Source organism: Cupressus sempervirens, chromosome 5 (assembly GCF_028749045.1).
Source record: "Cupressus sempervirens isolate cs-2001-9-10 chromosome 5, ASM2874904v1, whole genome shotgun sequence".
Taxonomy (NCBI): domain Eukaryota; kingdom Viridiplantae; phylum Streptophyta; class Pinopsida; order Cupressales; family Cupressaceae; genus Cupressus; species Cupressus sempervirens.
The window spans coordinates 789,282,340-789,309,637 of NC_143122.1; the positions used below are offsets into that span (position 1 = coordinate 789,282,340).

Genomic DNA, 27,298 nt, shown 5'->3' on the forward strand with positions numbered 1-27,298 from the left:
GGACATAAAACTAACAAAGTCTACTGCTTTCCACCCTCAAACAGATGGTCAAACAAAGGTTAATAATTGAATGATTATTCAAATCCTGTGTATGTATCACTCCAAACATCCTCGTACATGGGATGAGAGCCTTCGCTATGTACAACATAGCTACAACAAGGCAATTCATAGTTCAACTGGCCATAGCCCATTTGAAGTTTGCCTTGGATATCATCCCTTAGCACCAATAAATGTTTCTATTCATGTTATGCAACTTGACTTGGTACCATGCTTGGATAAGGAGGAGGACAAAGCAATGAAGTTCATTGATAGAATTCATCATTTGCAACAAGTTCATGAAATTTTGGAGCAATCCACTAAGAAGTATAAACAGAGGCATGATGCGCATTGAACTCCTCATAATTTTCAAGTTGGCGATAAGGTATGGTTGCATTTCTAGAAGGAACGCCTACAAGGCTCTCATAGGAAGCTTCATCCTCTTCGCTATGGTCCTTATAAGATTATAAAGAAAGTTGGTGACAATGCATTTGAACTCAACTTGCCTCCATTTTTCGATATTCACCCAGTCTTCAATGTAGAACTGTTGAAACCATATTTCCCTCCTTTACTAGATATTGTAGATGTTGCTGAAGAAATCAGTCATACAGAGCTGAATCCAAAAGCTGTCAATCCACTTCAAAGTGATCCAATTGTGGAAGTTGTCATGAAGAATTTGAGGAACCAAAAAGTCTATTTGTACTGTGTGGTAAAGGCAAGACAATTTGTTCAACAGGGAAAATGGCTCACACGTGAACAAATCCAGCTTCATTTTCCATGTCTAATGCAAAGTGTGGATGAAATGGCACCCATTTCCTCTCGAGGAGCAAGGAATGATCAAAACACGGTCCAAGAAGATGCAAAGGATGTTGGCACAAGCAAAAATGAGAATATATCAAAATCCATTTTTTCAGTGTTTTATATGTTCTAATATTTTGCATTTTCGGAGGTCTTCAGAGCATTTTTGGGCTTTTGCAAGGCCAAGAAGTCGTAGTGCTATGCTTAAAACTTCAAACAATAAATATAGACCTCTAAAATATCTTTCCAAAAATTCTAACAGTTCATGATTTCGAGCTACGAATAAAAAGTTACGACTTCTACAAGTAGACATAAATTTTAATATAGTTTTTAATAGTTTTTATAGAGTTTATTTGTAATTAATTAGTTTGTAGACTTTTCATTTTCATTTCCAAGGGATAATGGTGACCCTTGAGATCCATGAAATTTGTATAAATTCTATTTTTTGAAATGAATGGATCACTTTTTTGGCTTGCAGAACATCTACTGTTGCATTTTTTACTGTTTTCAATTTTAGACACAATACCACAGGTTCTACACCAGGTATTGTAACCTGAATTCATAATTCAGATCATTTCAGTACATGGACATTTTCAATTATAAATTAGTACAAGAAATCCAATATCAAGACAATAAAGCATAAGTTAGAAACTTCTTCATTCAGCTCAACGATCATAGAAACAATCTGCTATTTAAATAGATGAACTCTAATCAGCCTTACAGACCAGTTTTGCCTAACAATTGTTAATTGTCGTCATAATCATAAATACATGTTAGAAGACATCTAATAAACATCATTCTTGTGGAGGTTTGTTTTATGCTTTATCGAACTCGATCGTGGTATCTCGGCCTTCTTGAATTTGGCATCAGATCAGTTGACTGGATTCTTTGAATTACCATACCCTTTAGATTGTAATCTGTCTCGTGTATTCAATTTGTATTTGATCTCAGCTTTTGACTCACTCAATAAAATTTCTCAAGTCAAATATAACCAACAAAACGAAAAGGAATATCTTGCATTATAATGGTTGCAACACCATAAATTTCTGTACAGACTATGTCATTTTATGTAAATAAATATAAATTAGAAAGAAAATAAACACATTAATAATAAACTCAAAAGGGGAATACTATCAGTTCCAAACCACTTAACCTTCTGACAAGAATAAAGATGACACCGGACCAAATCATTTTTATTCAAATCAAAAAGACGTACTACACGATCACCACATACTAAGGTACATTTTGACCTACATGATGCCAAAAAATAATTAGCTGAAAGGTGCATGCAAAACACGATGTTCTGTGAATGGTCCCTGGCAAAGACATTACAGGAAGAATTATTTAGCAAGCATCTTGCAGGAATACAGCACAGCCTTCAACAGTTTCATCAATCAAGGCTTGTACGCATGATATATGTGGAATTTTTTTTTACCTTAAGAGCAGCATGTGCTTCTTGTTCTTTCAGCAGGCCGGTCTGTGAGAACCATTCCTGCAGGATGTTGCACAGGCTGAGCTTTGGGCAATCTCCGTGCTGCAAATAAAATAATATCTCGGGTTCAAGATGACAGAGCAAATAAACAAATCAGATTCAAAGAAATAAAATGTATACAGGAAGAGCCTACAGTTTTAACATTCATAATAAGAGATACAAAAGTTTCACTTACATTTCCCACTTTTCTTGAATTAAATACTTTATTTTATGTCTAAGAAAATAACCAAAATGATTTTTTGAAGACAAGTAAGCTGGAAAATCATACTATGCTAACAACCCCTCTTAAAAATTTGATTTTCCAACAATATTCAGTGATTTTTTTGGGTCCAAAATAGGGTCTCTTAGTGTTTTCCCAGCTTCTTGTTACAGCTTCAATTGACCTCAAAAAGCCAGGACAGATTGTGGGAGATAACATTGCTGAATCCTGAAATTTGGCAAGTCTAGAATTTTTTGAAAATCACCAAAATCTAGGATCTGCATTTTAACTCCCACGAAACTGAGACTCAAACATCCTCAGCATTTATACAAATATAAATGTAACTTAAAGTTATATTTGTATAAATCCTCCTGCTCCAGAGTTGAAAAAATGGCAAAGCATGAAAACATGTTAACAAGAGAAATATCATTAAAGGTACAGTGAAGGAGAAGTCTTTATTAAATTTACAAAAAAAAAAGTGTTGATCGCTGACTTGACTGTCCGCAGGCCAAAATTCGTGTCTAGATCAATCAGGGTCCAAATATTTTGCATCCAGTCTGTCTCAGTCCGACCGATCCATGGTCTGGCTCGAACCAGGCCTGCGTGGACCAGACCCTCAGGCAAACCGGACCAGTTTGACCAGTGGCTGATCTGGGTACCCATCTGAACGAACTGGACATCGTAGTTCTAGAGATGTCCAATAATTTAAAAGGAAAGCATTTTATTTATTGCAATGCTTTCAAATTTGATAGTGCTATTTTAATTTTTTATACCTAGTTCCAGGACTTTACAGTCTGCGATATAACACTGGTTTTTTGGCAAAAAAATTAGTGAAACCCTATCTGTAATCTACTGTATAGACAAATTGTTATGCTTTATTATTTATAGCTGCTACATGTAACTTGCTCTTACAATATGATCGTATAAGCCAAAAATAATCATCAAAAAATTATTTTAAAATGTTATTTTTAACTTTATGGCTGAGCTGGCTGCAGCAGAGTCCTGGCCACAGGACGTACAAAGTCAGGAGAGTCCATGGAACCTGCGAGTCCTGGCAGGACTTGACCAAGTAAAATTCCAGAAGCCAAAAAACTCTGGAGCCCTGACTCAGCTCGCAACTCACAGATTCATGTAACAGTGATCCAAACACCAAAACTCCAACTATTTTTAATGGGAAAAAATCAGAGAAAAAAAACCTTCATGAGACTGGGTTTTAGGCCCTTAGGAGAGGGTCATATCCACATCTCCATCTTTGATACCATGTTACGATAAGTCGTATATATCAAACAATGGAGATGAAGTCTCTTCTATAAATTTACAGCGACAAAGTTTCTAAACAAAACAATCAGTAACTAGGACAGAAAATAGACATTAACTACTAAACTAAAGATTGACTAAGATGACTGTTAAAAGAAACATTATAATATTCTAATAAATAAGACAGGCATTTCATGGGAAATGGCTGATGACAATATTATGGTGATAGTATCTTCAGATATTGGATAGAAATCCAAGGATGTTGAAGAAAAGATCTTTGAATGCAGATCATATTGACACCAGACTTCAGCATCAAGGAGCCCTACGTTGAAGCAGATTCCATGGGATTAAAGTCTTACGACTTAAAGACCAAACCAACCAAACCATCATTTTCAGAAACTGAAATTCTTAGTTAAAATTGTCAAATCCTAATCCAAAACCAAGGAACTGCAGCTGAACTAGCGCCAGAAAGTCGTCACTCAATAATATAACCAAAAGAAGAAAAAAGAAAAAAGCTCATAAGATGCCTCTCGCCTCATTTAAACATATAATTTCAGTTCTGCTTCACCCATATGGAAAGGAGAAATCGAACTCATTTTTAATTTTTAGTCAATATTTTCTGTGATTTTCATTGGCATTTGAACATTGGGTCAATTTTGGGCTGAATCAGAGTCGAGTCTCCAAACCTGATGACATTTGCAACATGCTGGGCCTCCTTTTTATTGAGTTCAGTCAATCTTTTCAGTGGTTTTTATTGACAATTGACCATATTGATTTTCCAAGTTTTGGGCTAAATCAGATTCCAAGCGCAAATTTGCAACATTCATTTTTATAGAATTCAGCAATATCTGTTCAGTAAATTTCATTGAAATTGACCCTATTAAATTGCCAAGATTTGGGCTGAATCAGAGTCTACACCCAGACAGGATTTGTAGCATTCATCTTTATTGACTTCAGCATATCTATTCGGTAATTTTCATTGACATTTAACCATATTAAATTGCCACGATTTGAGCTGAATCAGAGACCAAGCCTGGACAAAATTTGCAACAACAATTTTTAGTAAGTTCTATAAAATGGTTTCCTTTGACATTTGACCATATTAATTTTCCAGGTTTTGGGCCGAGTGAGAGTCCAAGTCCAAACTTGGCATGCCAAATCCAAGGTCAGCCCATATGTCAATACTCTGAAACACAAGAAAAATAGAGAATAAAGAAGAATAAGTTCTCTGTGGGAGAACCAGAGAGAGCTATTTCTTTTGCATCTTTACTTTACTTTATTTCACTCTCCTGTATTTATAGACACATGAATATGTGGGTCAGATGACTGGCTTACTATTGAGTTGTCCTTTTGCAAAATGCATGATCTCCATGCAACTTTGCAAGGAGGTATTACACAAGCTGAATGACCTTATTGTGATGCCTTTAAAGGCCAGTGTTGCAGTCAATTCAAATGTCAGACTTTACAGATTTTATTATATTTTTAGATCTAATTGTTTTATAATTACATATGTGCAGTTCCATGCCATACGGAATCCACGAACCCTTAAAACAATGGTTCCGATGCCCAAATGCTTAACCATTTCTATTTGCAGGCAATATTGCCAGTCATAAAATGTTAGGAAATCGTGATAAGTTGGAGGCAGAAACAGATGCTTATTACGAATTAAACCTTTAAAAATTAAATTCTTAATCTTTAGCATAATAGTCAGAATTACCAATTTCATAGAAAAGTTCATTGACATTTTGTGCAGTCTTTGCTGATGTTTCCATGAAAAACAGACCATTTTCTTTTGCATATGTTTCGGCTTCCTGGAAAATTAATCAAAGAATTCACAAGCAAGTTAGGAACATATTTAGTATGCAAAACAATGCTTATAATTCAGATGCTACAAATTGACTTTTAACATGCAAAAAAATGCTCATAATTCAGATGCTACATATTGACTACAATCAGCATGCAACAAATTTCAATAAAGGCATGACATTAGAAACACTATGTGCTTTAGTACGAAGCTAACCGGCACTATGAAACAAAGGATAAAAGCTTCGCAAGATTTGGCAATGAAATAACACCTTATTTATAGGTAGTTTAATTTACTAGAATTTTTAATAGCAGCAAAAATGAAAATCATGTTTCGACATATGTTGCCCTATTGTCTTAAATTTATCAAATTTCAGTTGAGGCATCTCATCCACTCAAATATTTCACAACAACAAATAAGATGTTGATCCATAGATATGACAACAAAAATCATAACTTGCTTCTGAATACGTGTGAACAGGAAATATGATTCAAATGCTAAAAGCTTGGCAAGAGGTACTAACTAGAATTTGTTCTGATCTGTACTGAATTCAACCTATTTTGACCTGTGGTGGTTATTGAATTTCTTAACAAGATTTAACTAATTAGCACAAATACAGATACATCAAGGTGCCCTGGAAAGTCTATACTGTTGAAGGTGGATAACCAAATAATGAATCTCTGAAATTGTTTTAATGTCAGATTACAATCTGTCAAGATCAATGTGTGTGTGTGTGTATTTCATGTAATATAAACTGTGATTAATCCCACTCTGTAGTTCTGCAATCAGTTCAATATATATATTCTGATATAATTCTCTTGCAGTATATATGATGTATATGTTGCTATATCACTATAGAATCATGGATGCCATTTGTAACACTGTGATCTCTACTATGATCTCTGAGTTATTGCCTCCAAAACTGGACGTAATTTGTCTGCTGCAATCACAATATCTTCAGATATATGTACATGAGCTGTTCACAATATAATCTCCAGAGTCGATGTACTTTATTGATCTGAATGCTAAGTTTTGCCGTGTTTCTTATATGCAATTCAGGTTCAGGTCTCAGGATACTCTGCAACAATGGTGAGAGACTCTGCAGTAAATAATATGATGTCAGATTTGACTCTGTAAAGGTTAAAAAATGGGAAGAGCTGTCAACTAACGCAGAAGGAATTAAGACTTGTTTCCGTTGATTGTTATCAATGATTTTATGCCGCATTTTGTTGGAAATATGAATATAATTATGGGGATGGCACGACTCCACCGTGGAGTCGTGCCCCCAATGGGAATGACTCCACTGTGAAGTCACGTTCCATCCTGGTGATTTACTTTACTAATTGAACATAAACTAATCTCAGTCACTCATTTAGTTAGCTGTTCAACCAATAGCAAAGACAATCGGTAATATATGCTTTGCTTATAAAATAGATATAAAATATAATACATTACCAATATATAGTAATATATAAATATATTCTAATATATTATATATTATATATCAATATCAATATATATATTTTGATAATATATTACAGAATATATTTATATTTTCAATAGAAACTTTTTTCCTGAATAAATTAATTCATTAATAGTGGTAACCTGTTTTTTTTGGTAATAAATTATATTATAATCAATTCACAATAAAATAAAACAAGGCCTAAACAACAGATTTGTTGGCATTTCTCATTCTTGTGATGGAGGCATTATTAAAACTAACAACTATATCTAGACATGCTATTCTAATGTCTACATTTTAACTTGATCTAAGACCCCTTTTGCAAGTTAGTTTAATTAATAATACTTGATGGAACTCATAATTTACAACATACAGCACTCATACCCCCATTATTACTCAACCAGTTAGTAAAGTTACAAAAACCAGATGGGACAGAATACAGAGATTCAGTGCTGACAAAATCAAGGCCCAAGGGCAATCATAGAGTGCTTACTCAGTCCATGTTTTACAATGCATAGTTTTCTTTTCATATTGCAGAGATGAGAACGAACATTCCTTGTCAAAAAAATAGCATATGCCATCCCAAATGTTTGTAACAGTCAGCATAGATATTCCTATCTTCATTGGAATTGAAGATGATCAAGGCAAACAAGGAGGATGGTTAAAATTTCCAGTAATATAAATGAGAAAATTGTGTAAATTAAGGTTCAAAATAGTGTTGCCAGACTCCGTCTCAGGGCACAGATTCAGTGAGCTGATTTTTGACTTGGACTCAAACTCGAAAAAAAACATGGCATTTAGCAATATTAGAAAAAAAAACAATACTCGTCTACAACTATTTTTTGAGGAAATGGTTTTTTTTTTTCATTGTACTCAAATAATTTTGAATCAGGGCTACTGGATACACCCCCTCCCCTGGTAGCGTAGCAACCTACCAGGTACAGTACAGACTAGAAATGGCTAGGACATCATGCCAGCTCATATCCAAAAAGAAAGAACTTTTTTGTGATAGATCTGGATTCGGCATCATAATTGCCCATGCTGTACCCACAAACATTTTTTCTGTGCCAGATACTTTCGGATTCAGTAAAGTGGTTATCTGTGCATCCAGATGAATATCTTTAAGAATTAAAAAAATCTGAAACCTAATGTTTTGCATTTATAAGTCCATGAGCAGAAAATAATCTAAAATAACATGTGCAAATGCTGACTGGCACAAGCAAAGATAGTTCTGAGCAGAGGCTGAGCCACATGAAGAAATGGACAAGCACAGAGGCTCCCAGGAATGCAACTTTTTACATTTTGCTGCATATGAGGTATTCATTGCTTATGTATCACATATGAATCAACTAGATCCGATTTGTTTATTGCTTACAATTTCTTGATTTGCATATAATCTTATCTCTGCCAACAATGCATTGAATCTATAGATTTTCTTACTGCTGCAAATGACTAATTTGTTATTTAACTATAGGAAGAATTCATGAAACCTAAAACCAGACACCAAACAATTAACAAAGATTCCAATACCATATCCATATTAGGAGATCTTGAAAGATAGTGATGTACCTTGTTGATGTTTTATAACTTTAGTTGGATAAAATAAAATATATATAATTTATTGTTATTAATTGTCTAATTAATGAATAGACATGTCCCGTCTCCTCGTGAATTATATTCATTATAAATATAAGAGAGAAAGCTGCCTTTGGAAAATATATACCTTAAAGATGCGATGTTTATACACTTGCAGCGATTCTCCCTAAAAACTAACATGGTATCGGAGCAGATTCCTTTCTAGGCCTATTTGACTTCAACGAAACAATGTGAGTCACCAACTTATTTAGATGCAATGTTGCTTTACCATAAACAAAGTTGCATGTGCTCAGAGGCGAAAAATATAATTTCAGATTAATTTCATGATGGAATGGGAACGGATCACAGTGAGTCATAAGCCGTGTGCATTTTTCAGTTGCTGCAATGTTACAACTTGGATCAAACAACATATCAGATTTGCCTTGAACTTTTTGCAGGAGAACTGTGTTCCCCTTTACATTTTAGTGTTTGCAATATGTAGGTGGTGCACAATGAGATTGCATCCGTATCCATTCAAAGAGCCCTAGTCAATGAACATGAAGTTAAGATCTGGGACTATCAAAGATCTCACAAAGATATTTTGCAGAAGCTTTAATTTCTTTTCAAATGTCAACACGATGGGAGTGATCTGTATAGAGCCTCTTAGAACACTCTACCATTGCAGATTATAATTGAAATGTGTCTATATACGTGGAAAATTTTATCTTGGTGGAGATAGATAATACTCAAGTATAAATCAACAATTGAGTATTTCACGAAGGTAGTGAATATAATGAAGTGAGATAATAATATAATACAAATAAATTTGAAGACCCATCTAATAAGTGAACCGAAATAAAGGGGCTGTGTAGGAACAAATGCCACAGATAAGACTGCATTCAATGAAGAGGACCACGTTTGTGATGTGCAAACACAGGGATTAAAATCGCTAATCATTGACTCAAATCCTTATTTATAAAATCCTTGGCAGAAATATATGGAGTTCCTTGACATAGTGGTGGTGAATATATAGCAAGAACAATCACTGTCCTTAGGAGATTTGAATCCATTCATAAGGGATTGCATAAGATTGATGAAGCAATATTATACTGTTGAATGAACTGCTAACATCTCTGCATCTACAAGAAGTTGGAAATTTAAAATACATTTTTATTTGTACCAATACTCGAGGTTCCCATATCGATGTCAAAAGCCACGGAACATATATATAGACAGGATTTCCAAATTCTTGTTCTATTCATTCTCTCTTTTTATGTCTCGTCCACAGCCATGGGACTGAGGGAGTGATTGATGCAGACAGCCGGTCAGATTAGTGTGGAAATACCTTTCAAGTAGGTACGATGGAGCATAAATTGTATAAATTGTCGTGATTCTATACTGAAAGTGAGTTCACAATGGCCCTAAGCTCAAAGATGAGCATATTGGTAGGTTTGGCTGAGGAATGATCGTGCATCCTGTGTGGAATATTAATTAATGGTTACTGTCAAACTTAGATATGCACAGGTTCAGGACCGTGACTGTAGAAGAATGTCACACATTGCAACTCAGGGTCTAACATGGGTGTCTTTGTACAGTTTATCATATAGATGGTAACATTAATCGGAGTATTAAGGTAAAAGGCACCAATAAGTATGAAGGTATGCATTTACTTTTATAATTAAAGTTATAGCGTATGAAGGTATGCGTTTACTTTTATAATTAAAGTTATGAATATATAATAAAGGTATGCTTTATTGATGTTCATTTATATTGATAAGCAGGAGATAATTTCCCGGTGCTTCACCCCTATGAGCATCACCTAGATCCAGTGAGTGCTAAGTCTTCCATTTATTCTCATGAGAGATGGATTCATGTTGAATCACTACTCATGAAACATGGGTCAATGAGTTTGACTCAAAAATCACACAGTTAAATCCTGATAGCAATATCACAATTTGACTTGCTGTGGAAATTATCTCCTACCTATCAATTGATGAGCTTAAGAGGCTTTCTAATGAATGGTTCATAAGGCACAACACTTGGTGAAGGTTTTGCAAATGGGGTTGCAAGCTTTGGGTTTACCCATGGAGGAAACTCCGTAGTTAAGCGCACTCAGGCTGGAGTAGTACTGGGATGGGTGACCTCTCAATAAGTCCTAGTGCTTCACCCCTGTGAGCATCACCTAGATAAAATGAGTGCTAAGTGTTCCATTTATTCTCATGAGATATGGATTCATGTTGAATCGCTATTCATGAAACATGGATCAATGAGTTTGACTCAAAAATCACACAGTTAAATCCTAATAGCAATATCACAGTTCATTTATATGTTTAATGAGTAATATTTGAAGTTATGCTTTTTATGCTTATTTATTTCATTAAGTCCCTTATTATGTTTGACATTATATGGAATACTATAAATGAAAGATATAAGTTGTGATAAATTATATGATTAATATATTTTCTAAATAATTTGTAAAGAATATAAGTTAAATTGGTCACTATAGATTATAATGTGGCATTAATAAGAAAATATATTGAAAATATAGATTTAAGTTGGATCTATATTAAATTAAAATGATCTTATTTTGAAAAATTAGTACCCTTGGGTATTATACTAGAGCTATATACCTTGATCTTTTCCTCCGAATATGTTATTGCAGGAAGAAGAAGATTGAGATTTAGAGGGAGTTTGACACTAGATCAGAGGCAACATTGGATGAGGAGCTCTGGAGATTGATATTCAAAGGGAATTTGAAAGTCCATATGTGTGATTGTATAATTTAATGGGCCTACCCCCTGTGTACATCATGAGGAAGTGACGATTTCCAAAAGATGTCACTTGTATTTGCAGAAGTTATTGTAAGGTGACGATCTTACAACAACTTGTATTATGAGATCAAACAATTGAGTATATGGTGAATGCCTTGCATCTCAACATTCTAGAAGGCCATTACTCAAAGAGTATTTGGTGAATATTATTGATATTCTGGAAGGCCAATACTCTTGATATCAAATGTGATATCAAAACCTTATTTTGAGTACTTGGTGAATATCATTGATATTCTGGGAGGCCAATACTCTTGATATCAGATGTGATATCAAAACCTTTTGAGTATTTGGTGAATATCATTGATATTCTAAGAGACCAATATTCATGATATCAGATGTGATATCAAACATTTTTTAGTAATCGGTGAATATCATGTATTCTGGGAGACCAATACTCATGATATCATATGTGATATTAAAACTTTTGAGTACTTGGTAGATATCGAATATCGATATTCTAGGAGACCAATACTTTTGATATCAAATATGATATCAAAATGATAGATATCTTATGATCAAAGATATCCTTAATCTTGCTAACTTGATATTACATTTAAGTAATAAATGTGTTAATCCTCTCTAGCTAAGACGAAGTGTTGATATTTTATAGATTTAGCCAGATAAAATAATATATATATATAATTTATTGTTATTAATTGTCTAATCAACAAATAGACATGTCTCCTCATGACTTATATTCATTATAAATATAAGAGAGAAAGTTGCCTTTGGAAAATATTTACCTTAAAGAGGCAATGTTTATACACTTGCAGTGATTCTCCCTAAAAACTAACATACCTAAATCCATGTACATTATACTCTACCTTAAAGACTTAGGAAACAAATCATTCACATGCTACTCATTCAGACTTGCTAAGTCCTTAGTCTGGTAACAAGAACCAGTAGGCACCATTTGGGCCAGCCCCAATTCGGACTGAGTAACTCACCACACCAAGTACCTAAAACCTTGTTTAGGAAGTGGAAGGAATATTCAGTTCATTACATCTGTTATACGATTCAGTTCACACAAAGCAAAGGAATTCTGTGGCCCATTTAACAGTTCATCACATCTATTATAATGGTAACATGAGATGACAACAAACCTTAAAAAGAGGTTAATAATATGAATATTTATTATTATTGTATGAGTATGTTAATAAAAGCATGCAAAATGACTAATTGGCACTATTGCCTTGTTTTAGCAACACTACAGATATCTACATGTAGTGTTTGCCTCCATTACCAGAGTAGGCATGTGATGTTGTGGTGAAGTGTTTTAACTTGAAGTGTTTTAAGTCGACTGTCAGCCTAAGAAATATATATTAAGGATAAAATGTAAATGTTACTGTTTAGATCAAAGCTTGACAGACCCACCTATTTGGGCAACATATCTCTGATCACAGAAGCAAGGCCTTTTTACATCACCTTGTATGTGTTGATCCAAGCTTCTTAATACTAATCCACACAATCCATGAGATTGACTAACATAAAGTCATCCTAATGGAATCTACTATAATTTAATAAAATGCTTAAATTCCATTCAAAATAAATGTCAGCCTATCAAATTCCATGCAAATAATTTGTTGACTTGGAAATCTTAACGGATGACAGAATTTTCAAATGAAAAGACCTGTGATCTAACATATAGGCTTAAAGAAAGAGGGCGATAAACTTTGCATGTAGTTTCAATATGTATGTACGAATTGAGGAAGTATGCAGCACAAATGGTTTGTTTAAGATATCAAAGAAAATATCACTCTGGTTATATAAAATTTAACAACCAAGTCAGTAACCCAAAAATCTCACTTAAAAGTTACCAAAAAACTTAAAAAGTAATAATACCTCTGGTTCAACCTTGCGCTTGGCTGTCATATCAGACTTGTTTCCAGCAAGTGCCATTACCAAGTTTGGGTTGCCTGCATATAAAGCTTGTTCCTTAGTAAGTAGAATTTCCAGATCATTAGAGCTCACTCAGATCGGTTCTCAAAAATCCATCATAACTTTCCAGATATAATGATAATACCTTGCTTTAAAAGCTCCTGCACCCAATTCTTTGCTCGGGTAAAAGAATCCTGCATGTGCAAGATTTTGGATTAAAACACCTATATTAAGTTCAAAGGCAAGTTCAAATATGTCTTTAAGTATAATTGCAACATATATCAGTTACAAATGTTTTGGAAAATTGTTTTAATTTTTTCTTATCGAATTTTCTAAAATTGCAGCATATTCATGAGAAAAAACTGTACTACTAGCCCCCAGACTTGCCTGCAACCAAAAGGCCAGATCAGTAGCAAGTATTTGCAAGTTTGCTTGTAAGTACTTGTCAAGGGATCAGCGACCAACTGAACGATGAAACCATATTCTAAAGCCCTGAAACCATGTTTGTAAACACAGAAAAATAAGGTGCCGTATGGCAGTCGCTGAATTTCTGCCTTGCAGTTTTTTTGAGTGTTATAATATTGGATGTTATGCCTTCATTTGATGGATTTTTTGGGAAAAAAATTTGCCAAGGGCAGCAAGAGTAACTCCCTCTTGCTACCTTGGCAAGAAGGGAGTTACTTTTGCGGCCACCAAGCTAAAAGCTTGGTGATCGGCAAGGAGAGCTCATTCTTCTTGGTTCTTTCTTGCGATTTTGGGGGAGCCTTTTTTAAGGTTTTGGATGCTTAGCACCATTTCTTGCTTGTCCTTTTCTACCGCTTTGGATATGGCTCTGTGAGTCTTGATCTCTCTCATTGATCATTCATCGAGCAGGTAATTGTATTACTCATTTGGATTTTGCTCTTGAATTTAAAGGATGAATTCATATTTTTTGTTGGAAATTGAAAACACATTCTACGTTGAACAAATGTTTAGCATCATGAAATGATTGTAATGTTTGATAGTATCTTCAGTCATGTATTCGTTTGTTTGTACATGTAGACTTGTACTTGACCATTTTCTTAGCTGTGCCATGGATTATTATATTTTTGTAATATGGCATCATATACATCTGTGTAATGGCTTACATATTTGTGCACAGCATTCACAATTGCATCATGATTCCATGTCAGCAACATGGCATTAAAATATCTGCATCATGGCTCATACAGTTACATCTTGGCATTATGCTCTACATTGAGGCTTTATTAAGTTGCATCATGGCTTTATGCTCTACGTCAAGCTTTTATTAAGTTGCATCATGGCATCATAATCTACATCAAGGCAGTACATATCCGTATCAAAATACTATCTCTGCTTCATAGCATCATATATCTACATCTTGGATAGTTGGCATTAAAATATATGTAACACGGCTACTTTTCTGTCCATGCAATCTGCATGTTATATTATTTGATTATGGATCATGCAAAATCTACAAGCATGCCAATTTTATTAAAGAAATAATGACTGAGCTTTTTAAGTGAACATAATTGTTAATCTTTGTGAATATACAGTTGAAACCCTGTTAAGCCAGAATCCTTGGGGCTTAGGAAATTATGGAATGGTCCTAATTAGGGTCTTCCCTGTTGGATCCACCTTAGATTTGTTTTTGTATTGTCCCTCTGGATTTCAAATCAGAGAGGTGTTAGAACTTGAAACTTGAGTTTTATGTTGAACCATTTTGAAACTCTTAAATCTATATTGGACTAAGCCAGTTAAACGTACAGCCCTGGGATGGCGTAGAACATAGACTTTAATAGTGTCTTACCAACAAAAAGGTTAATGTCATCAAGGTTATGATATCCAATGTAACGGACCAAAAGGTCCATGGAACAAATTTTGGTAACATTGACAGCACAAGATATCTGCTTGTACTTGCAAAACCTTGGCCACAGAGGTACTATGCTACAGGTAGTATACATCAGTCACTAGGACCAGTAGTGCAACCTTTAGCTATGAAGGTCACCTATTAGGGAAGGATATCTTTAGGAAGATTGGCTAAGACAGTTGTGGGTTCAACCAAATCTTGGATGGCAAGACAATGGATATCGTACTCATGTACTCCTGAGAAGGGCTGGGTTACTTTTTCTGGAAGTTGTGCAGGTGACCATCACGATCAAAAGATCCATGGTTGGGTGGTAAAAAACCTTGATGATACTCTTTTGCCCTTGATGTGCAAACTTTCCGGGGAGGATCAAATGATATGATCAGCATGATCAAGTTCAGTTTTGTTCAAGTTATCTGTTAAAGCATTATTTATTTCCTTCCATGAACTTATTTCCTATAAAGTAAATTGATTAAGTTAGTTTTAGTTTCATGTGAATTTAGGTTGTTACAGCACTCTTATTAAAGACTATTGGAGGTGTCTCACTTGAAATGGATTAGGAGATTGCCCCCTCAACATGACATATTATTATCTGGTATCTGAAGCAAATTTCCTATTATGTTTTATCGTGTAAATTGTTTGACTACAAGTAGTTTAAAATGTGAATATATGAAATATTGTATATTGTGTTCCCATTTGAGATATCTAAAGATTTGCCAACTCAAAGTGGCCTATTTTTCTTTATCATTATGTGATTGCCACATATTTCATTTTTATGTTCTCTCTTTAATGAAACAACTTTAAAAATGGAAGAATATTCAATATAATAACAAATATGCTGAAAATACTCCATATTGATATGCCACTTCTATTGAAGGGAGATACCTCCAAATAGTACTCAATAAGAACAAAATACTCTAACATGACAATAATAATAATCCACTAGCTCCTATAGATGCCTCATTTTGCCTTGGAAGCCACCCAGACTGACTTATATATCAAGTTGACTTAACTACTTATATATGATTATCATAATGATTCTATAACTTATTTTAGAGTTAACCCCGAGCTGATTTCCAATACACGCTATAGTGTTAGGGACATGTCAATGCCTCCTTTACAAAAGCATTGTCCTCAATATTAATCACTTATGGATACTTCTATATAAAATATTCATCACCTTCTTTCTCTTTTTTTCTCTTGATACTTGTTCATCTCTCTTTTGTTTTACAACTTCTTCTCCTTCTTCTTCACCAATTCTTGTTGTGAAGAACTAACCACCCAAAAGAATATACCCAAGAACTAACCTAATTTGTAGCATTGGAGGTGAATTTGGTGCAAACTCTAATTTTGCAATTAATGAAACAAAAAAAATCCAATCAATCTAAAAAAATTCTATAGTTTAATGTCTTGGATCTCACTTCCCAAAAAGATCTCCTAGAAATTCTCTAATTTGTAGCCTTGATAGCAAATTTAGTGAAAACCCTAATTTCACTATAAACCCTTTAATTCCAATCTAATTGACCCCAACTCTCTACTGTAGTAGCATAGATATGTTCTTCACACATCCTCTCAAGATCAAGAAAACAATCGTCAATTTGGAATTGCGGAAGTAAAATGGATAGAAACCTATGTTACCCTGCATTTTGCCAAATGGGGAAGCCTTTAGCTGAATACTATTATTGACATGGAATTCATTCAAAAGATAAATATTAATGAAAAGGAAATCGGGCAAACATTTTGTTGGTATACTGTAGAATATATTCTACCATATGCAAAAAGGGAGTAAACCCATACAATGGAAGCAGTCATAGTGGACATGGCACCATTTGCGCAACTATCCAACGAGAAAGTGATGAGGCTACAAATACAAAAGTTTAATCTGGCAAAAGAGGAGAGCCCATGAAATTGGAATATTAATTCATTTATAATTCTATTGTATGTATTTACTAATGTCAACTATTACTTGTCTTGAAAATCGCCAATGTCAGCAAATTTGACCACAAGCATGTCAAGTGAAAAATTCATCAGGAAGGAGTAAGACAAATATAAGCAATTAGACACAAAGTGGCTTGGCTGGCTGCATGATATGAGGAGGTAGAATATGGGAATCATGACATGTGCCCCCTTTGTAAAGTTTGACAAACTAAACATTTAAGTGGACTGCATAGGATTGACGATAAAACTGACATAGTTATACATTGTATATGGACACTAAGTTCTAATGATTTTGACCCCCATGGGCCAAATACAATTGACAACGCGTTCAAAATACTGCCAACAACAGCCAAGAGTGAGATAGTGATGAAGGCGGCCACACCACCCTACCAACTCATAACCAAAGATGCAACAATATAGAGTCAAGAAATGGCAAAATGCTTCCCAAGCAATTTTATTATACTTGAAAATCCAATAGCAATTACAATAACATTTCTACAAGATTCAATCCAAACCCAAGCTAGTCCAGATCCACACTCTGGTAGAAAACTCCAAGATCTCAACTTGTGCTTGCAAGCCACCAAGCAACCTCCTTCTTTCTAAACTGTAGCCACTAGCTCTTCTCCAACTTTACCCAAGATCCAAATGTAAACTGCCTCACATTCGGCTCTCTATCCACACTCTCACAACTCTACCGCAATCCTGCTGTAAACTGCCTTACATTCGGCGCTCTGTCCAAGACTCAGGAAAACTCACTCCTTGCTTCCTCCATCTCTCCAAGCTTCCACAATGAAGAGATCACACCTTGAAGCTTGACCTTCCAAAGCTTGATTAAAAATGCTCATATGCCTTGCTTAAATAGGCACTTACCACCCAATGCATGATTTATCCACAGCCTTCTATAATTCCACAATATCCACAACCTTCCACAATATTCACAACCTTCTAGAATTTCCACCTACACAATACCCACAACCTTCCACAATATCCACAACCTTCTAGAATTTCCACCTACACACCTCGATAAATGGAATGACAACCATTTTTATTTTATTTTTCTATTTACGCCACCTATGCACCTCAAAAATAGAAATTCCTTTTTTTTCTTTTCTCCTTTTTCCCTTTTTTTCTTTTTTTTATTATTTTTCCTTCTATTTTCATCACTTTCTCTCTCCTCCACATTTTTTTTTTAAATTTTCCCATGCAAGATGCTCTTGCATCAAATAGTGACCACCAAAGAAATTGCAACATCAAATGGCAGCACTTTTTCAATAAATGAAGGCATGAGTGCCACATGAAAAAAGGGCTGACAATCTCCACCTTAACTTCTATAAGGAAGTGGGGAAAAAATTGACTAAATACGTTATATCCTAGTCAAATTCTACAGAGAGATAACAGCCATGCAACATAAATGAAACCACTTAATTGGCTACTTCCCTTTCATGTAAGGGACAGTAAAGAGACTACCAGCCACTCTCCACTGAGCAAGGTTTTCGACTTGGTTGTTGTTTATGAGTAATTTGTTTGCCTTATTATCACCATACACTGAATTTCTCAGATTTAAAGAAAATCGCCTTGTTTTGATCCAGGATTTCTTTCTCATAAATCATGTATCTTGTTAATGCTCGTAAGAAAGTACCACTCCAGTATTGACAGAGTTCCTGAAATTGTTGGGTCATTTTTGGAGCAAGACTGCAGACCATACGGTAGTGAAGTACATGGCTCAAAATGATAATCTTTTAGTGGCATTTGGAGTGCTTGTAGACTTTAGCATCTTTCCTTTATCTTCTGGAATGTTACAGTGCAAGCCCCATTTCATGGCAGAATCTATTCTCTAATGTGCCCCACTGTCTTGCTTTATCTTCCCAAAGTAGCTAGTGAAAAAATAATTCAACATTGTATAAATCCAAAGACTGGTGGACCACAAAAGAAATGGCCCTCAAAATTACTTCCTCCACAGAAAGTTTGTATCCTAGGAATTCTATCAATTTGGCCAGCATGTAGTTTGGATTCAGACAGAGCTTTCCCACTGGTATATATAAATAATAAAATTATACAGATTTCTTCAATGCTCAACTTACTCGGGCACATTACTACTTAAAACCAAAATGTGATCCATATACACAGAAATAAATGAATTGAATGGGACCAGAACTTGTGCCTGGTCTGAAAGGCATTACATTCAATCCATAATCACCATGTGCAACTTGAAAACCAGGCTTACATTTGTCTTCTTGCATCCTGATTTGGCAAAAATGAGACTTACTATCAAAATTGTATTATCTCTTAGAGCTGGCAACCTCTACCATTAATGACAAACCTCGAAAGTGGTATATGGAAGGAACAACAATATCATTTAAGGTCTGTAATTAATGACAAACCTCATCTTTTCCATTTCAAAGTCTGGATATTTTTCGACAAGAAAGGCACAGCATAAGAAAGGTGACTAGCTTAGCTGATGAACACCCCTTCAGCAGCTCCTGGATCTGTTGTCCACTTCTTTTCTTTGTTCATAATCTAGAGCTTAGTAATTAGAAACTTTTCAAGTTAATCTTGCTTTTGAACTCCTTCTTTAGTTCTATTTAGCATTCTTGCATTTCTACCCAGAATTGCAGAGGATCATGCTGCAGCAGATCTGTTTGAAACATTGAATATTTCCAGATTTTCTTAAAATTAACTGTTCATCATCAACTCTGTGAGATGGCGAACTCGACACCATATGCTAGATGGATGAATTTCAGTTTCTTTCTTAGTTTGTAAGTTCCTCATGTGCTTCAGAGTGCTTCTTCAGCTCTGTGATAGAAGACTTTTTGCAGGGAAGCTATCTTCTGTTCAGCCTGTCTAAACTTCATATTGTTTAAACTTCCAAATCCACAGTTCATAACAACACATTTCTCATTACTCCAAAATGGTGGTGCTTATTTATAATCCAGTCCTAGAGGAGCCAGGACATTTGATCCTTGCTAAAGTCATCTATAAATCATCATTGAATACATTTTCCTCAACATTAAAGATTCCTTCTGCAATTACATTGAAAACTCAACTAATTGGTCTCTTTCAGCTTTGGATATATTGCATCCTTTAAAGGTATCCGGCACACATTTCTGGCAATGCTTCTGTCTTGGCTAAGTTTCTTGGATTCCTGATAATGATGAAAGCATGAAAGATGAGAGGACTTTGGCTTTGGGTCAGAAGTGTGATGGGAGCATAAGATGACATTCCCTGCTTGCCTAATTCATCAATGATTCGTAGGCAGCCCACATTGCTTAGGAAATCAACAGTTGTTTGACTTGGTGATTTATTTGTTTGATTTCAGATGATTCTTGTCCAAAACAATCTCTGTAAATCCTGACATGTGAACAACTAATTTATTCCAATGAATGTTAGTCACAACTCCCAATTTTGTATTTGTACTGGCTTTTGTTCTTATAAGTTACTTTCTGAACTTGTTTCTTCAGCATCCGCTTCTCCTTCTTCATCATAGTCAGACTCTTCTTCTCTCCCTTGCAGTTTCTTATAAGCATGCATTTGGGTGCCTTGAACTCTTTCAGTTCTTTCTTTTGTTTTCCAGATTTGCCTCTTTCTTCTGTTTTCCTTGAAGAATGGCTATAGATACTCTAAGATTTAAGCACTTATAAATGTTTGCAATTGAAAGCATTGATTGTTTTACCTTTACTATTACCAACATTCTTTCTTATATTCTTCATTTTCTTCATGGAAAATCGATGGAGCTTCTGAATCCAGTTGCATCTTTTTACCTTTTCTTATGAACTAAATTATTGATAATTCTTCTGTTCTGGCGGGTTCATGTCTCACAAGTGATGATTGATTTTCAAAACTCAAATTGTGAAGAGGTATTCAATCCCACAATTTTTTTTCGTAAGAGAAGACATAAGACAAGAATTAATGGTTTCTTGCCAATGGAAGGTATCCATATTTACTTTGAGGGAGATGCCTCCCTTCGAGTATAACCTAGTGCATTCAGAAGCATATTGAGGGTCATCACAGATGTAGTGGGCTACTGATTTGGGGTGAGCAGACATGTTGGATAACACCTTTTGTGGAATACAGGGTACCTAATCTTCTATGCTGGTTTGATGTACACTTCGTATGCTAATACCACAGCTTGTTGAGCCAGAATATCTTATATGTGTTGTTCTTTCAGAGATGTCTTTGAGAAGTGTAACAATGGAAACCTTCTCCTCCTCTACAACCATAGTCATCTCAAAGGAAATGCCTTGCAAACATTTTGAAGATTACAGCTGCTAAAGCCTTGCATCTAGACATTCATTATCAATAATGTCATAATGATGCAACATTCCTTCGATTGCTGTAAAACTATTTATTTTGAGACTAACAGTGATCTTATTGAGCTTCACATGCACCCATTTCCTAGCCCCAACACGCTAATGAGTGCAAACACATTGAACTTTTCTTCTAGCTTGCAGTGCATTACTGACATTATGACATATATATGCCATATCAGAAAAACAAGGTTGAATTCATTACATTCTCACTTGGCAAGATTACAGAGTAGCATGTTGAATATATTGTTGGCAGCTTCGTTTCCTTTATTATCATGTGGGTAGTGGATCAATATAAAGCTTGTTTTCTAGCCGATCAAATCCAAAGAATTTATATCCAGTTTCCCACACTTTGTGCGATCTGCATGTTCATGTCCTGCAGCATCGAACAGTTTTGGTCCATGCACATGCAGTATCTTACCTTACCAGGGAAATTCCAGATTGCTAGTAAGACTGATCCATGATCATTAACATTATTGGGCTTTTGCAGTCCCAAAATTAAATATCTTTTCTTATTCTTCAAATTGGTCAATAATTTTGTGTGAACAATCAGCACTTCATCCTCCTCATCACTGAGTCATTATTCGGGGATCCTAAATCTTCAGCTTGTACAGTTAAATTTGCTCCTACTTGACTAACCTAAAGTCTTCTTCGAATTATTGACTGGTTGGGGAGCATATACAGGTAATCTTCCACTGCAACCTTTTTTTTTATTGAGTGCTAGCTGGTTACTACTATATCAGAAACTGAGGAAAGGGGAATAATCTATCATCTTACATGTAATATCTCTGACCTGTTTAACTTTACAGGTATTATGCAGACTCTATTCTCTAACCCACTGTTGCTAGTCATTTGTCTTTTCTGGGGGGGCTGTTGTTGGGGGGGTGGGGGGGGGTTCTGTAACTAGAAACTCTGTTTTTTGATGCAGTAGTGCAGTTTTTTATGAAGTTCACAGTGAAACATCCATGGTCAGAAGTACCAAAAAACTTAGTGGACTAATATAGCACATGATATATACACACACACACACAATTCTAACCATTTTTTAAATTTCACTTTATAATCTTCCATGGTTATGACAGCAGTTCAAGTCCCTCGCATTTGGGGCATTTGCATTTGGCACTTTTATACAATTGATGGAGCACTGCAGCCTGTTAGATTGGTGGGATATCATTCATATTACACACTTTCTTGCTTAAATTTGTTGTAATCTACAAAGCCGGGTTCACACCCTGCAGCCCGGATTCAGGTCCAGGTTCGCTGCGGGTCTGGGCAGGGTCCGGATTTTGGACTGTGGGTTTGTCCAGGTCCTTGCCAGCACCAATCAGGGCGAACCAGGAGGACCCACAGCAATAGGGTCCAAAAAATGAAATAAAACAACTTAAAATAATGTTTTTTTTGGTTTGTTTTTATAATTATGTAACCCTAAAAGGAGCCTAATAAACAAAAATTCACTCATATAATCTCTCATTTGCTCTCTCATTTTGGTGTGCCCATTTTGCAAGTTTTAAGAGAAGGTTGTAGAGAGTGTTTGTTCCAATGATGAGGATCTAGATATAGTTGCAGCCGGGGATGAAGCCATTGATCCCTCATTGTTTGATGACCCATTTGACCCTTGAAGGGCATTTGATACTTTGATCATTGATAAATTATTAAACACTTGCCATTTTTTCATTACATTTCAAACTTCATTATTTGATGAACTACGCTCTGTTTTGAAATTTCAATTTGCAATTTAGTAATTCTAAGTATGAATTTCTTTACAATCATGAACATAGATTAATGAGTGGGTATTTATGTATATCTTTGACATTTGGCATTGATCAATGATCAAGCAACATATATTCATACTATGAATGACTAAGTTTTGCAACTGTGCACATTTCTCTTTTTTGGGTATATATAATGCATATATATATATATATATATATATATATACACACGTGTGTATACACACATACACACTCTCTCTCTCTCACAAACCCAAATAGGAAAAAAACAACTGCCCGAACCCACAAACCCAAATCGGTAACTTAGATTGTCATCAATGTCTCAATAGATTTTGAGAATTGCTCTACTGTGTCCCATTTGGTTCTGATCAGAAGTCATTTTACTGAACAAAAAACTCCTACGTTTGGCTTAGTTCATTAAAAAATTGGAATCTTCTCCCCTATACTTCTTTACAGATTTATCATGTTTGGTTGTCAATTCTTACTCAATCATTGAAGTTTCCTTCTACTGTAACTGCACTGGTTACGAATCATTTGAAGGGAACATGGATCAATCATTTATCAACATTGATGATCTGCTATGCTCAGCTAAGGAAAATTTTAATTTTATAGCTTTTCTTTGGGCATTGTCAATGGGAATTCATATGAATCTTATTCACTTGATCTTACATCTGTGAAAACATCTTTGCTTTCATTATTAAAACCAATATTTTACAGGGTAACTAAAGAATCTATATTGTTTCTCTTCACATGTCTTTGTAGGTGGAATCCCTAATTTAAAGTCTGCTTATAAGTCTTCTAGGCTAACCCAGTTTAGCATTGAAACATAATTAAACTCACAAAAGTCTTCTATTTCATCGATTAATCCAAAATAGCTTATCTGCTCTAAAAATCAGTTCACATTGTTTTATTATGTGTACAACATCAGAACAGCTCTCAATCACATAAAATTCCATTAGTGAATACCGAATTACATAAAAAATATTACCTACCGAGTTTGTTATATCATATACTATTATGGCTGCAGCAGCACCTCGATAATACATTGGAGCCAAACTATGATACCTTTCCTGTCCTGCAGTGTCCCATATCTCAAATTTTACAGTTGTCTCATTTACAGCGAGTGTCTGAGAGAAAAATGCAGCTCCAATCGTTGATTCCTGATTACAAGCAAAAACATGAAAGCCATCTTAAATAAAAAATGTTGAAAGAAGAATCAAAGACAAGTTTCCAAAATTATACAAATAGAATTATAGTAGTAGTAAAGCATTTAACCTGATAGTCAAAAAATTGGCCTTTCACAAATCGCAAAACCAGGCTTGATTTTCCAGCTCCCATATCACCAAGAAGAACCTACCAAGAACAGATTATTAAACAAGCTACTCTGCAGTGCAGTTTATAAAATGTATGCAGACATACAACATACAACCTGCTGTTTCGGTAAATAATATTGATATACTCTTTCTATAACTATTCATGATTTTTTGTTTCTAATAAGAATCACAATATGTTGTTTCTCTGAATAATCTCAACCAGCAAACGCCAACCTGAGCTAGAATCAACACTCCTAAATTAGAAGACCAATAAATTTAATAAGTAAATTAGCAAATTCCTGTGAAACATCTGTCTAGAACGAGAAGGTATTTATGCTAGGAACTTGGACATTATAAACATGAATTACTAAATGTGCCCATTACTCCCAAGAAACTGGGAGAAAAAACAAATTAGCACTAGAATAATTTGTGAAATATGAGGTCCTCTAAACTAAGAAAACTGCATCAGCACATTTCAGAAGCATTCAATCTAATCGAGAACAAAACTAGACCCATAACCTAAAAGAAACCTCTCCAAAAAGCTATTCATCAAATAAGAGAAAAAAATATTTCCAAATGAAATCTAGAACATCCCCCTCAGTCCATGATACTAAACCAAAAAAGGTCAATGATTTCTGCACCTGTGATTTAAGTTAATTCAGATACTCAACACCCACAGGTTGATAAATGATTTCAGATGTTTATCCTCTCAGCAAATAAAAATAAATAAATAAATCAAATAGACCCTGAAACCACAGTAACTCAACATCAATCTCACACAGATTAGATAAAACTCTTAAATAAGAGTAAGATGTAGAAAGCCATCAAGGATATCTATGTCAACAGAACTGAGCTGAAAAAAGGTCAAAACTCGTGCACTTGCAATTCAAGTTTATCCAAATTCCCAATACCTACAGGTTGCTTTTCATTCCAGACATTTATCGTCAAAAACTGATAAATATAAATAAATAAATAAAATAGACCATCAAACATGATACATTAACTCTACATAAACTCACACAGAAAGCTCTTAAACTGTAGTTATAGTAAGTCGTCTAGGATATCTATACAAACAAAACCAAGCTGGGAAAAAAGATCGAGTACTCATCTACCTGTGATTCAAGTTGATTCAATTTCTCAATGCTTACAGATTGATAAATGATATGTTTAACTTTCCAACTAATAATAATAGACAATAGATAATATTGACCATCAAACATGATACATTAACTCTACATCAATCTCACACAGATTATATAAAACTCTTAAACAAAGTTAGAGAAAGCCATCTAGGATATCTAGACAAACAAAACCCGGCTGACATGACTTTAGTAGGCCAGCCAGTCACAAACACAACTCAAAATATACTCATAAATGAATTTTGTGTGTATGCAGTTAACAGAGTAGAGACCATCGACTCTATCCTCATTGTAACAACGGAGATTTTAAAGCAAAACCCCATATCCAATTCCCCAGAAGACATGTTGATGTCCAGTAACATCTTAGTCTAATTGTCAATGTGTCAAATTGAATTAACCCAAATGGTAAAAGGAGTGGAAGCTTCATAGTAAATAACTAGATTTGAACCCTGGCAGAAATATTAATGTGCATTAACCTCCCAAGTTCCGTTCTCATTGCCTCGAGTTGTAAATCCACAATGGCTTTCACTGCAAGGCTACTGGCTCAAATCCCAAACACAAATGTCGATGTCCCATGCATCCAAATCGTTAATCATTTTCATTCTAGAAAAAACTTAGGTTTGAATTTTCAGTGACCATCAGCATATTCAATGCAAATTCAACGTACGATAGGATCTCAGGTCTGACTTACATTGTCTCAAGTGGTAGATTAATGATGTTTTTGCAGCAAAGACCCAGGTTCAAACCCCATAACAAAAAATTAATCTAATAGAATATCACGTAAGATATATCACATCCAATTCTGAGTGCATCCTACTTCAATGGAAAAACTTCACGCCAGGTAAATGGAGATGAAGACAATTAGGCTTTTATAATTTAAACGACTGGGGTAATTCCTACCCCTATTTGGCATATTCACCAGGTTATTGGAATCGTCAGTGCATATTCATTCACCTGACCCTAGATCGTCTGGGATCTGGTGCATATGCATTCACCATATATCTCCAGCAGCCCGCCTAACCTAAAGAAACTAAAATAAGGATAGATAGTTTTTAAGGTCATCCTGAGTGACACATAAACCCCAGAAGGTTTTTTTTTTTATTTAACGCACCTTTAAAGGTTATCCAGTTCGGTATGTAAGCTACTTTTGAACCACACAATATATTGATCATCATCTACTTCACATATTGATCAACAAGTTACAGATACCACAAACTCCAATTGGAACAAATTGGAAAGCTCTGAGTCTACATGAGTGAGGATCAGAAAACAGATACGCCATTAACCATAGCGTCTTAGCCAAAATCAAAACCCCCAAGAGACTAACATCATAATTTAACAAAACAAAACAAACAAAAAACAAAATTCAACCTTGAAAATCCTCCAAAGACATAATCCTTCATACATGACAGATATAAATCAGATATACAATCATAATCGATGCATCAAACTCACCAGCTTGGCCTGCATATTGTTGTTCCCCATGGTCGCCATTAAAAAAGCTAACAGTAATCAAATTCCGTGCGATTCCTGCGAAGATCACTAAATTCCTCGTCTACTGAAACGCCGAGGAGCTCAAAACTGGATCTCCACAGAAAACACCTCGATTCTACCGTCTGACGGAAAAAAATTGACTCCTCCTCTTCCCCCAGCAACAACCAGTTTAATTAAATTC

General features: G+C 35.0%; 1 protein-coding gene across 1 annotated transcript; it reads right to left on the reverse strand.

Moving 5' to 3' along the window:
* Nucleotides 1-1,822: 1,822 nt before the first annotated feature.
* LOC149558296 (ras-related protein RHN1-like) lies at nt 1,823-27,298 on the reverse strand. The gene is made up of 8 exons (XM_089832572.1): nt 27,079-27,298; nt 24,447-24,524; nt 24,164-24,331; nt 13,478-13,526; nt 13,297-13,370; nt 5,500-5,593; nt 2,270-2,368; nt 1,823-2,150 (listed from the first exon to the last, which is right to left on the reverse strand). The coding sequence occupies exons 1-7, from the start codon at nt 27,115-27,117 to the stop codon at nt 2,271-2,273; spliced, it is 600 nt and encodes a 199-aa protein (XP_089688698.1). The 5' UTR covers nt 27,118-27,298; the 3' UTR covers nt 1,823-2,150; nt 2,270.